At 38.8% G+C, this 18,503-nt stretch overlaps 1 protein-coding gene across 2 annotated transcripts; it reads left to right on the top strand.

Moving 5' to 3' along the window:
- Positions 1–2,033: 2,033 nt before the first annotated feature.
- Positions 2,034–18,074, top strand: LOC108713839 (very-long-chain (3R)-3-hydroxyacyl-CoA dehydratase). Of its 2 annotated transcripts, none has more exons than XM_041563709.1 (8): positions 2,034–2,527; positions 8,396–8,499; positions 10,194–10,321; positions 14,239–14,351; positions 15,263–15,369; positions 15,902–16,033; positions 16,121–16,210; positions 17,603–18,074. In XM_041563709.1, exons 2-7 carry the CDS (start codon positions 8,403–8,405, stop codon positions 16,198–16,200), a joined length of 657 nt encoding a protein of 218 aa, XP_041419643.1. In that variant the 5' UTR covers positions 2,034–2,527; positions 8,396–8,402; the 3' UTR covers positions 16,201–16,210; positions 17,603–18,074. The 2 variants fall into 2 exon arrangements, with proteins under 2 accessions (XP_041419643.1, XP_018112994.1); XM_018257505.2 differs by having other exon boundaries at positions 2,034–2,531.
- The last annotated feature ends 429 nt before the right edge of the window (positions 18,075–18,503 follow it).

The following is an 18,503-nucleotide window of genomic DNA, read 5'->3' as shown; positions in this document are numbered from 1 at the left end:
TCCTGCATCGTTTCTGAAATAATCAAGTTTATATTACTATCCCTCTCCCAGCATCTGTTTCTCTTCATTCTCTCTTCATGCAGCAGTTGGGTGTCAGATATTCATTGACAGATCAAATATATTTTATAGGGGGGCTTCCTTTCCTAGCAGATGTATTAGAGTGCCTTTTGTACAAATCCTGCATGTAGAGAGACATGATGTCTAGTGAGTTTAATAGAATGAGCTCTAATACATCTTCTAGGCAAAAGGAGCCCCCCCCTATAAGATATATTGGATCTAACTTTCAATGAATATATGACACCCAACTTCTGCATGAAGAGAGAATGAAGAGAAACAGAGAGGGATAGTGAAGATAAATGTGATTATTTCAGAAACAGTACAGAATTTTAATTGATTGTAAAAACTTATATTAAATGTTCATTTTCACAAGTTCCCCTTTAAGGTATGAAGAGCTAAATTACGGAAAGATCCATTATACGGAAAACCACAGGTCCCAAGCATTCTGGATAACATGTCCCATACCTTTATTAACCTATATTTATAAAGCGTCAACATATTCCGCAGTGCTGTAGAAGTATGGGATCAGATATACGGAATGCTTAGGCCCTGTGGTTTTCCAGATAAGGGGGGGGCTTCATTCTTAAGGGCAGGACTAGATATTGCGTTTTCATCCGACAGTCGGATTAATGTAGTTGTTTATGTGTGATTATCCTTCATTTCCGTTTTCACTCGATCCGTCACGTCGCATTGAGACGTGTCGGGTCAAAACGCATCATCTAGTCCTGCACTAAGTCCACTCACAATAATTTAAATATTATTATATATTTTATAATATATTATTAATAGGATTGTTTTGCCTCCAATAAGCATTAATTATACCTTAATTAGAAGTACATGATACTGTTTTATTACAGGCAAAAATGAAATCATTTAAAAAAAAAATAGAATTATTTGCTTAATATAGACTCTATTTGTGATGGCCTTTCCCTAATTTGGAGTATTCCAGATAATGGGTTTCGAGATAGGGGATCCCATACCTGTACAGTAAATGGGTTTATACATTGAACATACAGAATTACATATAAAGCAACCAATACAAGAGGTGAAGAGGGCCATAAATAGCTAACAATCTAAAAGGAGTAGGGGCAGATTAGAAATTAGAGCTCACCACAGAAAAACTCACCCACTTTCAATTAATTGGGGCATATTTACTAAAAGGTGAAAGTGAAAATTTGGATTAGTTTCACCAAAAATGAAGATTCCCCTCAACATCACCAGTTTACTAAAAGGAGAATACACCAACTTGTGGGGAATTAAATTAGCAATGATGAAAATTCTTTCTGCATTGGCATAAATTCACCTAAATTCTCCAGTGAATTCTCCAATTCCCCAAGAACGTAGTTTCGCAAACAGAAATTTCTCCAGATTCAGGCTGGCAAAAATACCATTATAAAGATAGAGCAGCGGCTTTTCAATCTCATTATCAACATCACTTTTGATGCTAATTATTATTATTGTATGACAAAATATAATGGAGAATTTTCACAGAGAATTTAAAGCAGGAGAAAATTCACCACATTTCTCTTGAAAAAAAGTGTACTTACGATTTTTAGTGAAAATGACGTGTTGTGAAAATACACCTGGTGAAGTCAGATGAAGAATAAAGTCCCACTTTAGTAAATGCTATTTCTATTCTATGGGATTTTTATATGCATATTTATCAATGGGTGAACGATAAAGTTCACAATTTAATAAATATGCATCTAAAAATCCAATAGGAACCCCCCCTCCAGTTCTATAAAGCTGGATTTTCTTTATCATGGTGATTGTGAGCAAGAACACTAGAGCTACATCATGCATTAAACTGATGAAAGCATTTATTTTGTAGCACAAGATGAAAAGCTGTCTATGCATATTTGTTACCACAGTAAAGTCATGTGTCTGCTGTAGCAGAATTTGTTTATATAGAAGCAGCTATACTTCCTCCATTCTGTACTGTTTTTGCACAAGTAAAAGTCTGACAGTGTGGAGATAAAGAAAGAACCCATGTAAGCTGTGAAGAGTTTCTGTTGAATCACAATATATTTAAAAACCCACTACGTTATCTGTCTAGAATCTTGATGCAGGTAATTATACAGTATTACAGAATACTTTGCACGCAGCCAGAACAATAGCTAGATATTTGTAGCTGGCTTTTACATGCCCACTGCAGTATAAGTTAAACAAGAGGAGGAGGAAGAAGAGAAGGAGGGGAGCTTACAGTTGTTTTCCCCAGTAGGCGTCCCTCTCTCCCACCCATACAGAGAAAAAAGCTGCAAGGATCAAGTTCAAACTCAGAATGTCAGTATATGTTTTTCTAAAGAAATGACCAAATTTAGTTCTTTTTGGGGAAAATTGCAGGAGCATCAGGATCCATCGTGAAATATTTGGGTTGGCAGTGGTGAGACCCTTCTGAGCAGCCTCTTGCATGCCACTGCCCAGGAGGATTTCGGATAGTCCCCTGGAACCATGTCTTCTGCTAGGAGCAGTGAGTAAGTTGATAAGTTGATGTCATGTTCTGCTTTGCAGCCCTTGCTGATGTAACCCTAATAGACGGTTGGGAGGTTATTTCCTCTATTTCATTTGCAGAGATTAAAGGGAGTTGACATCTATGCTGCCAAAATGACTGCAAGAAAAAGACTTAGTGATCTTAATGGATGGCCATTACAGGATCACTAGGCCCACTTGTTTTATTCACTTCAGCTTGAATTTAGGATAATGACATGCATATGCATAGCCTGAAGCGATGGCGCTCACACAGCAGACTATTAAACTTTAACTCTTGCACGCACTTTGTTTCCCTTCCTCCTGACACAACTCACCTCACTTGCCAATAACAACCGCACAGGTTAAATGGAGGATTTGAGCTGAACCACCACCATAGGCAGGGAAATAAGCGATGCACTGTGAGTTTTTTCAGCGCTGAATCAGTTAAAGAGACACAGTTTAAATTAAAAAAAAAAAGGGTGTTTCTCTGTTATGCAATAAGTAGATACTAAGGGATTTTGACTACATACACATATATCTAATGCATCTCGTCATGATACAAATTTAGTGAAGCACTCTGGATATTAAATGCACTCACTGACATGAGAGGGTTTTGGGAACTGTAACAAACTACACATATAGATGAATCCACCTAATGCTGCCATAATAGGGAAAGGAACCTGTAACTACACTAACATATAATAAATGCACCAAAGCAACCAGCTGCCAACTGTCACATTGCTCCCCACAATCACACATCTTTTCAATATTCTATGGGGTTATGTAGTAAAAGGTGCAGTTTGCTACACGGCTAGTCACCTATATCACCCAATCAACTGGTAGCATTTTATGCATTGCTACGTTAATCCATTTGGACAAACTTTTTATTACACGTGTATTCTGGGCAGTCCTTAGCCCTTATTTTTTAAAATGGCAATTTTCTATTTAGGCATACCCAATGACATACTATACTATTAAAAAAAGTATATTATTATGAAAATGGTTATGAAGCAGTTTTATGCAATCTACATTGTTCGGGGGGGGGTTATATTTTTCCTTACTGCTTACAGTTCTTTCACTTCAGCTTATTCTTCCCATTCTCCTTCTTCTTAGTGCCCCCATAATCAAAAAACACTTCTCCTCCTACAGTTTGCTACAGGGCTAGTCACCTATATCACCCAATCAACTGGTAGCATTTTATTGATTGCTATTCATACCTCCCAACTGTCCCGTTTTTAGAGGGACAGTCCCTCTTTTGACAGCTCAACCTGCAGTCCCTGATTTATACTGGAAAGTCCCAATTTTCTCTGCACTGAACAGCCAGAAAATGAAACAATGTTGCTAACTTAATTGGCTTTTGGCAGAGAGCCCAGAACAGCCACAGCTGCAGATAAGATACTTTTGTAACAATTTTGAGATAACAAATAAGTAATTGTAACAATATAAGATAACAGGTCTCTTGGGAGAAGTTAGACTCACAGCTTAAAGGGCAATTCACCTTTACCTTCATTACTAAAACTGTAATAACTGGAAAAAAAACAAAACACAGAAATATGTTCAAACTTTCATAGCCTGCCAAATTTTGTAAAATTAACACAGTAATTAGGGGGTGTTTTTTTTTTTTTTACAAACTTTTTTTTATTACATGTGTATTCTAGGCAATCCTTACCCACCCCAGCATCTCCTGCTAAAACAACTGCTGGCAAAACTATCACTATTATTTCCAAAGGCGAATGGTTCTGATAGGGAGAGGGCCTTCTGATGATTGTGGCTAAAACAAAAGCACATCAGAAGCAGGTATCATTAGTTTCATTTAACTCTTGGAATTTATAAAATTCAGCTAAAGGAAAAATGTTTATTAAATGCAATGGGGGCAGTTTTATAATGTGGATGCAAGTCATTTTTAAGATGTACTAATACATTAAGAAGCTGTATGGTATAGTCTGAAAATGGCTGTTTGTCAGATATTTAATTCCTGGGTGGTGAAATTTGACAGTACTGATCTGCAAATGGCATCAGAAATTGTGGTTACATTTATTATGTTGCTTTAAAGGAAAACTTTACCCCCAAAATTAATATTTAAGCAACAGATTTGTATATCATATTAAGTGGCATATTAAAGAATCTTACCAAATTGGTATACTGTATATATATTTAACTAAATCTTGCCCTTTTACATCTCTTGCCTTGAACCACCATTTCGTGATGGTCTTTGTGCTGTCTCAGAGATCACCTGACCAGAAATAATGCAACTCTGTCTTTTAATTGGCTCATGTGACCTAACATCTATGGTTTGTTTGGTTTGTTTGTGTGCACCGTGAATCGTACAATCCCAGGGGGCGGCCCTTATTCTTTAAAATGGCAATTTTCTATTTATGATTACCCAATGGCACATACTACTAGAAAAGTATATTATTATGAAAATGGTTTATTTACATGAAGCAGGGTTTTACATATGAGCTGTTTTATGCAATATCTCTTTATAGAGACCTACATTGTTCGTGGGGGGTATAGTTTTCCTTACTGTTCTTCCACTTCAGCTTATTCTTCCCATTCTCCTTCTTCTTAGCACCCCCAATATTATAAACGCTTCTCCTCCTACAATTTTAGGGGAACAACACCCAAACTCTCCACACTTCTTTGTCCTATAGCAGAGCAGGTTGCTTGTGCTATAGTATAGCTTGTGCTTGTGACATTTGTTGTATGACATGGGAGGAGCCAACAACAGCCAATCAAATCTCACCCTTTGACTTTAATTTGGAAAATTTAAACTACTGCCAGTGTTAGAGCTTTGAAACCACACTCATCAAACTTAAATCACATAATTTGGAAGAAGACAACAACAGAGAATCAAATCTCACCCATTTACTTTCACTTTGGGAATTTACATTGCTACCACTATTGCAACTTTGAAGCCACACTCACCAAACTTGAATCAGATAGTCATGGTATCAAAATGAATGAAAAGTTTATATTTGTTGGATACCCAAAAGTGGTGGAGCTACGAACAGCCAATCCGATTTTGCCCATTAACTTTCAGTGGGGGAATTGGACTTGCTGCTATTCTCACAATATTAACACCATGGTCCCCAAACTCATCACTGTTGGTCCCTGGTGGCCAGCAGGTCAAGGTTACTAAAAGTGGACGGATATACCAACAGCTTTCATCCATTGAATTCAATTGTTTTACAATTAAAACACTCCCATATTATATATGTCAGGGTTCCCAAACTTTGCACTGGGTGACCACGTGTCAAGTGTAGAAAGGTGGGTGGATTGACTTTTATTGGTTTAAATTAAACTGCTGCCATTCTTTTAATATTAATGCCAGGATCCCTAAACTTTGCAGTTCAAGGTTAGAGAAAGGTGGCAGAGCCACCAACCGTCAATCAGACGTCACTCATTGACTTTTCAAACCAACATGAAGTTTCCCTCCCTTTCTAGTTCCCCAAAATTTGTACAGTGTTTTTTTACTTTATGACTGTGGTCCAAGGTTAGAAAGATTGGGTAGAGAGTCAACAACAGCCAATCAGATTTCATTCAGTGACTTCACTGACCAACATGAAGCTTGTTTACTTTCTCCAGGCACACCACCACATTTTCTCTACAGAAGGGTGGTGCAGATATCTGCAGTAGTGCCTTATTATATGCCATGCCACCTTACTGAACGAAGCACTATTCAAAAAAAGTGTTGCTGTGGTTGATCTACAGGTAGACCTTTCCTTGGTAGGGCACCTAACCTTCAGCCCATTAGTCTGTTTATAGTTCTGTCTTTACTATAATGCTTCGGTGTGAAGACCTGTGTTTATTAGAAACAATATTCATTAACTCAATTTACGAAGCACATCAATGAAGGTGGTCTGCATGCCTCATATAGGCATGTTTCACTTAGGGGCAAACTTACTTAAGGTCGAATATCGAGGGTTAATTAACCCTCGATATTCGACTGTCGAAGTTAAATCCATCAACTTCGAATATCGAAGTCAAAGGATATAGCGCTATTTGTTCGATTAAATCCTTCGAATCATTTGATTCGAAGGATTTTAATCCATCGATCAAACGATTTTTGTTCGACCAAAAAATGCTAGCAAAGCCTATGGGGACGAACTAGGGGGTCGAAGTTTTTCTTAAAGAGACAGTACTTCGACTATCGAATGGTCAATTTTTAGTTCGAATCATTCGATTCAAAGTTGAAGGTCGAAGTAGCTCATTTGATGGTCGAAGTATCCAAAAAAACATTCAAAATTCAAAGTTTTTTTCCTATATTCCTTCACTCGAGCTAAGTAAATGGGCCCCTTAGTGTGTTCCCTCAAACTAATGTTTTTTCCCCTGGATTTGCTAGCTGACACATGTTGTAAACAAGTATTAACATGAGTCATTTGATTAAACCAGAAGAAAATTGGGAGGATGAGAAAACATATCAGTTATTTAGTTTCTTGGTGAAATAACTCAACAGGAACAGTTGCCAGAAACCATTAGCCATTTATGTCTGACCTGTAAACGGCAGCCGGACAGAAATAACATTGGTTTATAGCTTGTTATGGACAGGTAAGTTAAAGAGAAATTATCAAAAATAAAAATGTTATATAAGAATAAATAACTCTAAATATAATCATTTAGAAATGATGTACTCTTTAGGGCTCTTACACACGGCCGTTCCGACCTGCGCTCCCCTGCGTTCTGTTTTTTGGCGTTTAGCCGCAGGGGAGCGCAGGAATAGACGCAAGTCATTATTTGAAATGGGCCTGTACTCACTCAGGCGCGTGTAGGCGCCGAACGCAGGTTCAGACGCAACATGCTGCATTTTTCCTGCGTTCGGCGCCTACACGCGCCTTAGTGAGTACAGGCCCATTTCAAATAATGACTTGCGTCTATTCCTGCGCTCCCCTGCGGCTAAACGCCAAAAAACGGAATGCAGGGGAGCACAGGTCGGAACGGCCGTGTGTAAGAGCCCTTACAAAGTAAGATAATCTAGTTACTCTACACTATCCCCCTCTCTCCAGTGTCTCTCTATATGCAGCATAGTGTCACAGCTGGCAGTTAGGATAAAAGGCAGCTGTAATACATTGTCTAAACCGAGGGAGCACACACCTGACTCTGACTCCTGCATGTAGAGAGACAGATTGCTATGAGGGGGCATACTGAAGACTAATGCAATTATTTTGGAAATGGTACTGAATTTTGAATTGATTGAATTTAGAAAGTTGCTTATCTCCATGAGGCGTGTTTCATTTTTGCAAAATTTTCCCTTTAAAGCAGAAGGAAAGGTTAAAAGGAAGTAAGCCTTATCAGAAAGATCCACCTAAATATACCAGTAAACCCTCAAACTAGTGCTGCTTTGAGTCCTCTGTCAAAAGAAAAACCACATTTCTTTCCTTCTATTGTGTACACATGGGCTTCTGTATCAGACTTTCTGCCTTCAGCTTAAACCTCCTTGCCGCGGGTGTGAGCATACTCAGTTTGCTCCTCTACCCACCCCCCTCCCTTCTCTGCTGTAATCTCAACCAAAAGCTTTAAGTGAGCAGGGAAAGACAGAGAGAGAGGCAGTACGTGATGTCACACAAAGCTAATACAGCAGCTGCTATCCTAAACAGAGAGTTTCTAGAGCTGTTTACTCAGGTAAGGTAAAACATTCTACATAATAAATATAACATTCCAGCTTGCACTATTGCAGCTAATCTATTGGCAATAAACTGAAAGTTGAAGTTCAGATAATTTCAGATGCTCCCTCAGTTGTATTGTATTTGTCCCAGTACATATTAACACAGAAACAAATCACAATAAATGAAAACAATGTGTGTATTTAATTCTAATCTAACGTGAACCTCGTGACAATCAATCTTATCTTACATTGTTCATTTACTTGCAGACCCAAGATGAAGACCTATCTGTCCATCTATTATCTCATACAATTTTGTGGCCATTCCTGGATCTTCACAAATATGACTACAAGATTTCTATTCTTTGGACAAGGTAACACTATCAGGGCAGTGGCGGATGATTTGGAGTAGTGCTGGGGTTAGAAAATTGCAGAGATTTCTTGTCTACTGGTGGTTTTTGCTTGGTGACTGCTAAAAGATTTATTGCAGCTTCTGTTAAGGTGCTGTGTACTAGACACCAGCATGTATCATGGAGGTGAGGTCTCATGTCAGGGGACACAGTGTCTGGTTATAGCAGATACACTAATACAGTAGACAGGCCTGGATTTGTGGGAAGGCCACAAAGGCCTGTGCCTAGGGTAGCACAATTTTAGGGGCAGCATGCTGCCCAGTCACATCTGCTCCCTAACTGATACACATACTGGGGGTGTGGAGAAGGTTTTGACAGTTCTCTAAAGGAGAACTAAACCTCTTTAGGCTAAAGTCCCCACTGGCCCCCCTCCCTGTCTGCCGTGCACAATGCTGCAGCAGATTATGTGTCCCCTCTAGGAATATTGACCCGCACCTGCAGAATAACGCAGCAGAGCTCACGGGCGTCATTTTAGTCACTTTGGTATTCTTTGTGGCTTCGTCCTTTCCTTCGGCAATTTCCATTACTTTCGGTGCATGCGCAGTCGTAACGAAGGGGAAGATTGCTCCAACTGTGCATACACTAATACGCCGCTCACTTCATGAACAATACACGGGAGGCGGGGCCAGTGGGGACTTTTGCCTAAAGGGGGTTTAGTTCTCCTTTAAATCTTCTGCACATTAAGTCTCAGAGGCAGCCGAGTAGAAAGTGTGCGCTCACTTGAGGTGGGCGCAGAATGACGAGACATGGGCTCGCCTAGGGGCGTTACAAATACAAATGCGGCCCTGACAGTAGATCTAAAACCAAATATATATATTTGAAATGTAAGATAGCAGATTTAAAACCGAGTACCTTGTAATCCATTGTACAGCAACCAACCACTACTGTCACGCATTGTGTTGGCAATTGGGGCATTTAGAGAGCGTTAGGAAAGTGTTATATTGTAACCCTACACTTATGGGGACATATAATGAGAACATTTTGCAAATCTGCGCTTGTCCGCAAACCCTTATAAATCAGATATTCTCAGTACTAATTAGTACTAGACTATTCCAAGCTAACTTGGTGGTTGTGGGTACTGCTGGGTCAGTTTGCACATTACTACAAAAGCCTGTTAATGAATATATCAATATAGCTTTGCTATAACAGGTCTCACTCTCTGTGCTGGCTCTCATACACCTGTAGGTGCATGCTCCTGGAACATTCTGTAAAGTAAATCTAACATGACGGCACTAAAAAGAATGAAACTTAGCTTTTCAGTTATTGCCAAAGTTGCACTGCAAATCATAGCATGCAGTGAACCAAGACATATTCACAAATGTCTGAGCAAGTTTTTATTTATCTTAACATAGCTGGCTTACGTTGCACATTGATTTCATTGTTAGTGTGGATTTTAAAGGAGAACTAAACCCTAAAAATGAATATGGCTGGAAATGACATTTTATATACTGAACTTATTAAACCAGCCTAAAGGTTCAGCATCTTTACAGTAGTAATGATCCAAGTCTTTACAGTTCTCACAGAATAACTTGGATCTGATATATATAAAACACAAGATGTTTGTATTACATATTGTAACAAACATAAAGCTGCACATTGCTTAGATAACATTTATTGCATCACACTGCCCAATATTAACTGCCGCTTTATTTCCACAGACGCTTTTGCGGATACATTCTACTCAATTGGCCTGGTAATGCAGGGCTGCCAGTTACTCTCTATATTGGAGTTGGCTCATATACTCTTAGGTGTTGAACAGAACGGTTTCTTACCAATGTTTTTACAGGTATGTAATTTTTATTTATAGTAAATAACTTCTTTAAGAGATAACACTGCAGTTCCATGTTTAGTAAAAAAAATGCATTTGACCTAAAGTCTTATTTTCCTACAGGTAAAGGTGACTTCCTACATATCATTTAAAGGGACAGTGTACACCCCTTTTAAACATGTGCCGAACATACTTTTTGCCTATTATTTTAATTAAGAAATATCCAAGGTTAATGTTATTTCTGTCACTAAACAAGAATATGAAGCAGGGTTTCCTTTAGCACTTCTGTCACTCCCTGATCCTGAGGAACTTCAAAGGACTTGAGAAAACTAATTGCCAGTCCACTGAGAAGTCCCTGATAATGAGTTGCTTAAAGGTTGCTGCTTAGAGAAGGGAAGGATTTGTTTGTTCAAAGGTAGAAAGCTCTGGACAAATTGCCCTGTTTTCAAAGAAAGGAAGCCTAAGGTTAGTGAATATAGTCTGAATTTCAATTAGTGCTAAAGGCAAAAAAATTTTTTTTACTTTCTTTAATGAAAAAGAAACCTATCTCTAATATACTTTAATTAAAAAATGTGTACCGTTTTTATACGAAACCTGACTGTATGCAGTAAAATCTCCTTTCATACTGTGGATAGGAATTGTCAGATGGTCCCTAACTGCTGAGCAGGGAAACACAGTCTTAGTCTTGCAAAGATGTTTAACAAAGTTACAAGATGGTGACCCCCTGTAGCCAACTTTGAAAGCATAAATTATTTGTTTGATTAGGCTTGTGGTGCAGTAAGTTCATGTTTATATTTAGCATACAAAATACAGCATTTCTAGCATTATTCTATTTTAGACTTTAAATGCCCTTTAAGGGCAGAGACACATGTGGAGATTCGGGAGTTTAGTCGCCTGGCGACAAATTTATTCGGGCGACTAATCTCCCTGCAATGCCTTCCCGCAGGCTAGAATCGAAATCGCTGGCTGGATGGCACTCGGATCACTTTGTTTTCCGAAGTCGCCCAAAGTTTCCCTTTGAAGCATTTAGATTCTAGCCGCCCAAAGAAGAGTCGATTTGTCGACGGGTGACTAAATTTCCCCCGAATCTCCACGTGTCTCTGCCCTTAGAAGTGTTTTTTTTAATTTAAAACAATAGGCAGAAAGTAGTTTTAACACAAGTTCAATCTACTGTTTATATTTTTAGCAAATTTGCTTTTTTATGTGTATACTGTCCCTATATATAACCTCCTAGTGTATTTTATAAGCATATTAGTAGTTGCCCGACTATTAATACTGTGTAAACATGAAAGGGATAATCAGCAAATTGACCCCAAACATGCCAGTGTAATTACTGTAGAAAAAGCCAATGAGCAGGCGTGCCCATATGATCACAGCAAAAATTGGCAATTAGCACTCCACTAATTCCCCCACCTACACATTTGGACAAGCACCAACACCAAAGTTCTTGTTTCCTAAATCCCTTGATGCTTGGCTCCCTCCCTCTGCCTCTCTCTGCTTCCTGCATCTGAGAAAGAAAAAAAATCTAAGTTTGCTCTACAAACCACAGACAGCCATCTTGGATTTTTTTTTACTTCAGATGCAGGATGAAGAGAGCTGGTGGGGAGCAGCTGAAGAGAAGCCAATCACTGAGGGACATGCACATTAAGTTTATTGCCATTTCATCCATATACGTTTGTACACTACACAGTGGAATGAAACAACGTACCTCTAGGTGCTACACAACACAACATAGATGTACCAGACAACAAACAAAAAGTGCAAGTGCAAAAATATGCAACTCCTGCAAGACAGGACAGCACAGTGCAGGGACAGGACAAGACAGTGCACACTCAGCAGATGTAATATGTTACGTAAATAATGCTAAACGTCAGACATGATGGGTGTGTCATTGTGACATGACAGTAGTAAGAACATGATAAAGAACATGACAAAGTGCAGATGTGCTCATAGGGAACAACTGTATCCAATGGCTATTTATTTATACAATGGCGGATCTGTGACTTCGGGATGTGTGCTCAAATAGGCACTGTCCCACAAAAAGCTGACAGTTGGGAGGTATGCCTGTGGAGACAAATAAAGTATTTACCCTCTTGACAGTTTTATTGTAACAATGAACATTAAATCACAGTTGATATTATTTTTTTACACTGATAAGCAGAAATTCACTCTCTCATGTCAAAGTGATTTCAATTAATTACAATAAAATAATATAACACACCTAAATCATTGCTGGCGCAGCACATTATTTTCCTAAGGGCTAAACTCCCCAGGAGATTTTGTAGGATGGTGTCGGACCACCAGATTCGCTGCCTACAATTTGGATTTAGTCGCATGGGTCAAAATATAATGGGACTGATACAAAAATCTGAGGTGTAAACTACATGGAAAATGTTCCATCCAACGTGACACGACTGTCTGAGGAACACAGCACGCTGCTTATTTATCCAACAAGATAAAATCTGAGGGCGTCTGACCAACTTTTATTCCCTATTGAAATACATTGACTGTTGGGGCAGATCTACCAAAGGACAAAGTGGCTAACGCTAGCGTCAATTCACTAGCGTTACCGCCCGCATGGACATCGCCAGTTTACTAATGGGCGCAGGCACCAATTCACTAGTGAAAGAGACAGGCACTAGCGGTCATTCGCACTCTATCATCAGGTGACAATTCGCTCTGGCAAATGGACGGTACTCCGCATATTCACTAAAGTGTGGATTTTACTGAGTTACCTCTTTCGCCAGAGTTGCCTTCGCCACCTCAGACCACCCGAAGTGCATTAAAGTAGCTAGATCTTCCTCAATCTTCTGTTACTTACATTATATTCTGTGAGCCGAAAATGCATCAAAGTCCAATAAACTTTATTAAGGTTCCCTGGACATGTGTTTTAAAGAATGTAATTTGTAAGTACTGTATATGCACCAACATTTAACATTAAGACGTCCATACAACTTTAAATTTCCCGCCCTATGCAAATAAGATCACTAACGAAGTTTTGCTAGGCAGAAATGAAAGCTAATGCATCTTCACTATCAAATGCTTGCATTGCCGAAGTAACACTAGCAAAAAGTCGCCAGCGCTCTGTGCCCAGGATGAAACTCTGCATTTTAGTAAATTTGCGTAGTCTGAGCGAATTTTCGCCTGGTGAATTGTTCTGCTGGGTGCGAAGTGGATGCTGGCCAATTTTTGCTGGTTAATCTGCCCATGTTTCCCACTGTCCACACAAAGTAGGTAAGGGAACATGAAATGTGTGGGTGTGGTATGTAGGAGCATCCTTCACGGGTCGGTTGGGCAGACCCACACCCCAACTCACTATGCCCCCCCAATCCAGATCCACTACCTGACCTTGTCAGCAATAGGTTAACTTACCTTCCAACCTGGGACCTGCAAAACCAGAAGTGATGTCAGTGTGGACTGGAAGTGATGTCACTCTGGGGGCAAGGAGGGAAAAAATTGTCAGGGGAGGGTGGGAGGAATCATTGAAGTCCTGTACCCAGGCAGGTTTAGCTAGTGACTGCCTGCATGGTCAGGGAATTGGGCACTTTCTGCCCAAAACTCCACTATTTTGAGGGGATTGCATGGCTACCCAACGCACCGCAGGTTTCTAACCCATACTCAAGGTTGTAATTGCTGCCAAAGATGCAACTACTAGATACTGACTTGAGTTGGAGTATATACTTACACAATCAGTTATTTTGTGTTTTTTTATTGTAATGAATTGAATTCACTTTGCAAATATCTCCTTTCGCTTCCACATGAAAGAGTATATTTCTGTTGATAAGTGTAAGAAAAACAAATTCAACCCACAATGATTTCATTTTCTGTCACAGTAAGGCATGGAAAATACTTTTTTTTTTTTCATAAGCATTATACGCTTAATGCCATTTTCCAGATACATAACTCTGCTTACTTTATATCTCATTCTCTTCAAGGTGGCTGAGAGGTTTATCATCTTATTTGTTGTCATTACCAGTCAAGAAGAGGTGCAGAGTAAATACATTGTTTGTGCACTGTTCTTCATTTGGAACTTATGGGATGTCATTAGGTAAAGTGTTTTCTATTGTGCCTTTTATCAAAACAGGAACGTTTTAACAAGTTGACACATTTCTTTTTAATAGTGTGTATGCAATGTTCAGCCTATGACTAAGGGGCCCATTCATTAAGTTCGAGTGAAGGAATAGAAGAAAAAATATTTCAAATTTCGAAGATTTTTTTTTGGCTACTTCGACCATCGAATGGGCTACTTCGACCTTCGACTACAACTTCGAATCGAACGATTCGAACTAAAAATTGTTTGACTATTCGACCATTCGATAGTGGAAGTACTGTCTCTTTAAGAAAAAACAAGGTCCCCATAGGCTTGGCTATCTTTTTTTGGTCGAAGGATAATCCTTCGATCGATGGATTTAAATCCTTTGAATCGAGCGATTCGAAGGATTTAATTGTTCGATCGAACAATTATTCCTTCGATCGTTCGAACTATTTGCGCGAAATCCTTCGATTTCGATATTCGAAGTCGAAGGATTTTAATTCCCCAGTCGAATATCGAGGGTTAATTAACCCTCGATATTCGACCCTTGATACATTTGCCCCTAAGTGTCCTTGGTAGACACTAAACGTGTCAGGCCTTGGTTCTTTATTTTTTGAAAAATAAAATGTAAGCTTTTTTTAACCTTTTACTATCTGACTCCGGCTCTACTACTTTGTGGGTTCCAGGCTTGTGCCAGCCTCTTTTGAAGATTCCTTGCATAATGATAGCAGAACAGTTGCCAGAATCTAGGTAGGGTTACTGACTCCCCATATTACAATCAAGAGTTCCAGAAGACTGAATTGCTGGGCTTGGAGAGAGGTGGTTTTCTCTTTGGCCTGTTTTCCTACAGATTTAATTTATCTTTTATAGAAATCCTATCAATTTAAATGGTGCAGGACTAAAAACACTACTCTTTATCTCTTTAGATATCCATATGACATGTTGGCAGCAGTGGATACAGATTATTCAGCTCTCACATGGCTGAGACACACATGGTGGATTGTAGCCTATCCTTTGTCTGTCTTGGCTGAAGGTAAATTCTGCTTAAATACATCATGGTCTTTGATCTTAAATATAATTCAGTTTGTATTTAATAAAATATGAAATATGAAAATGCAAAAACCAATCAGTTCATATGTTGAGGGGTCTATTTGTCTATAAAAATAAATAATGAAGACCAATGGAAAAGTTGCTTAGAATTGCCCATCCTTTAACATACTAAAAGAGAAGACAACCTCCCATAAAACAAAAAAATGTGATTGCATTTGTAGCTACATTTTTACATGGGGAATTAAAAACACCAGCATCACTTGAATACATGGTTCAGAAGTGCACAGTTCTGCACAACACTTTTCATAACAATATATTTAACAAAAATGGAACAAATGGAAGGTGGAATTTGTCCAGACAGGTAAACTGCTGAGCAGCCCTATGTACCGACATCCATAGGGAGTGAATTAGAGAGTCAGGAAAGTGTTGAATCAATAGATTGAACTGCTGGGAATTCATTTGGATTGATCTAACAAGCTGGCTGTTTTCTCACTCTCTTCTGTTTTGTTTTGCAGCATACACAATTTATGAGTCACTTCCTTACTTTGAATCTCTTGGCACATACTCTTTCAAGATGGCATTGCCAGTTTCACTGTCGTTCCATTTTCCATACATTTTAACACTGTATCTAGTTTTGCAGCCTGTTGGTAAGTCCTATTGCCGGTTATTGCCTACATCTTTCAAGGTTTCTCAGAAAAACCTATTCACTAACGCAACAAAATTTTTGTACTTAGGAATGTTGTATATATGCAGCTGTCTATGGTCAGAAAGAAAACAGTATTTCCAGCGCAAACTGAAACTAAAAAAAAATTAAGAATGTGCAGGTAAGATGGAGCCTGTTCAATAACACTGGAGACTAAACAAAAACAATATTGTCACAATTGAGAATGTCTAATAATCCACATTTTCAGCATGAGCAAACTTTAAAGAAAACCCAGAGCTTTTGGATCAAAAAAAAAAAAGTTTGGCAGCCTTTACTATAATTGTTTTATTTTGTTCCAAGAGCTTGTTCTGGTAAAATTATAGATATTGCTGAGGTTTTTGGGCCTGAAACCCAGCATGAGTAGTAAAGCTTGCTCACTAGATAACTCTTTTTGAGCTAGAAGTATTTCTGGGGGACCAACTAGAGCAAAGCAGAAACCAGTCTCCCAGAGAGGTGTGAGCTGAGCCTGCAGATCTCAGTGGGGCGGGAGGCAAAAGTCTGTGTATACCAGAATTATCAGAGAATGGCTGGAAGGGCACTAGAATGAAAACTTTGGCCCCTGGATGGCATAGTCTTGGATCAGTAATCATGTCCATTTGTCCTAGAGCAACAATGTGTCCAAAACTGAAGTTGGAAGGAAATTGGCAGGGGATGGAGTCACTTTAACATGTCTGTTTCTCCAGCATCAGGACCTTCATCCCCATGGTGCCTGTGTCCCCCAGTCTAGGCAAGAGAAATATGGCTGCTTTGGGTTAGATATCATATGCTGTGTACAGTGGTGTAACAAAAGTGTGCCTCTCCCCCCCAAAAAAAAATCTATGGAGAGGCCCAGTGCCTACCCTCCCTCCCCACTCATGCCCCCTGCTGCTTGCGCTGGGTAGGTAAGATTGCGGCTGGGGAAGGGGGATTTATAATAGCTATAGAGGAAGCAGATCCTATGGTTGCAGGGGGGGATTATGTGTAATTGTAAAGGGGACTTGTGGGGGAGGGGGACTAGGCCCCCGATATTATGCTCCTGTCTGAAGGCTGCTTTGCCTATGACTATGTATCGTGGATACGAAACGCGTCAGGATGATGTTTTGTTTTTAACCTGTTGAAATAAAATTCTCTATTTTAAACTTCTGGGTGGAGTTGGAGTGCTCGCCGACTTTGTTCACCTGTCTGTAGGCAATTTAATTTAATTACATCTGCTGTGGATCTGTGAGTTGTAGGTTACATATATATATATATTTTAAATTACATACTTCAAATTATTTACACCATCTATACTTTACGATGCAGTCACCACACAATTGTAGCCACATAAAAAGAGCTTCTGAGCTACATTTCTGCATATATTTTTCCTTTCAAGGGGAGCCATATACTAATATACTAATATCGCTCTGAGGGAAGTTAACATGACCAAGGGAAATGAGTCGGAATTTTTAAGTACAAAGGTAACGATTTGTGCAAAATCATTTTTAACAAGTATACATATGCTGTGACTTTTCATTCTTTAATTTTGCATTTTCAGAGTTTAAAGGGAAACCTCAACCATCAGTGACACAAAGACTTGGAATGTATTTCTGCTATGTTGGAGAAAATACAAATCGACAATAGTTGATGGAATAAATGTCATGCAGGAAACATTTATACTAAGCAAATGTAAAAAATATGCAATACATACTAATTAACACAATGGATGTAAGAATGAGATAGCTGGAGAAATGACATATGAGGAATATTCAAATTAAAGTTTGTAAAATACAAACTATGTTCTTGTCTTTGCAGTCTAGATCATTCATATTTTTAAGGTAACATTTATCGTCAGAAAGCGGCATTTATCCCGGATACCGGTACAACACTCGCCACATATTTTGCCTCTACAAAATGATGGTATCATTAACTATATGTGTCTCCAGTAAAGGGCTTTAAAAACAATTGTGTGAAACATGTATATCTTGAGCAAATTATATTTGAATAAAGTTTATGGGCATTTGTATTTTGTACCTTTGTGTTTTTTTTTAATGATTGGCTTTTGATTCGTATTCTGTATGTTCCACACATCCCTGTTCTTCTGACTCTAGACAAATAGATTCCTGCCAAAATAAACTATTGCCGTGCGTCTACATTTCAGATAATGACCCAGAAGTAATGATCCATACACAAGGAAAATATAGCACATAATCATTCATTGCAGTAACATTATGGTCTCCTGACTCTTCATATAACTTTAGATAAAATAGATAAAAATGCAGAAGCAATGTCCCACATAAATCAGTACAAGGTGGGCCTTCCCTGCAAAGCTCCCATACTGAATACTGGAGGCTGTGCAACACCAACCTTGCTATGTGTAAGTCAGTGACAAGTATTCCTTGTAGAAGATTGTTACAAAATGCTCAGAAACTACCTTAGAACTTGAAAGATTTTATAAA

This window comes from Xenopus laevis, chromosome 1L, assembly GCF_017654675.1.
Source record: "Xenopus laevis strain J_2021 chromosome 1L, Xenopus_laevis_v10.1, whole genome shotgun sequence".
NCBI lineage: Eukaryota > Metazoa > Chordata > Amphibia > Anura > Pipidae > Xenopus > Xenopus laevis.
Note: the sequence above shows the minus strand (reverse complement) of the source record. Positions and strands in the feature narration are given on the sequence as shown.

Coding starts and splice junctions, on each gene's coding strand:
- LOC108713839 (XM_018257505.2), top strand. CDS start 2,509: ATGTCTTCTGCTAGGAGCAGTGA. Junction 2,532..8,395: donor TCTTCTGCTAGGAGCAGTGA/GTAAGTTGATAA, acceptor ATTTACTTGCAG/ACCCAAGATGAAGACCTATC. Junction 14,352..15,262: donor AACTTATGGGATGTCATTAG/GTAAAGTGTTTT, acceptor TTATCTCTTTAG/ATATCCATATGACATGTTGG.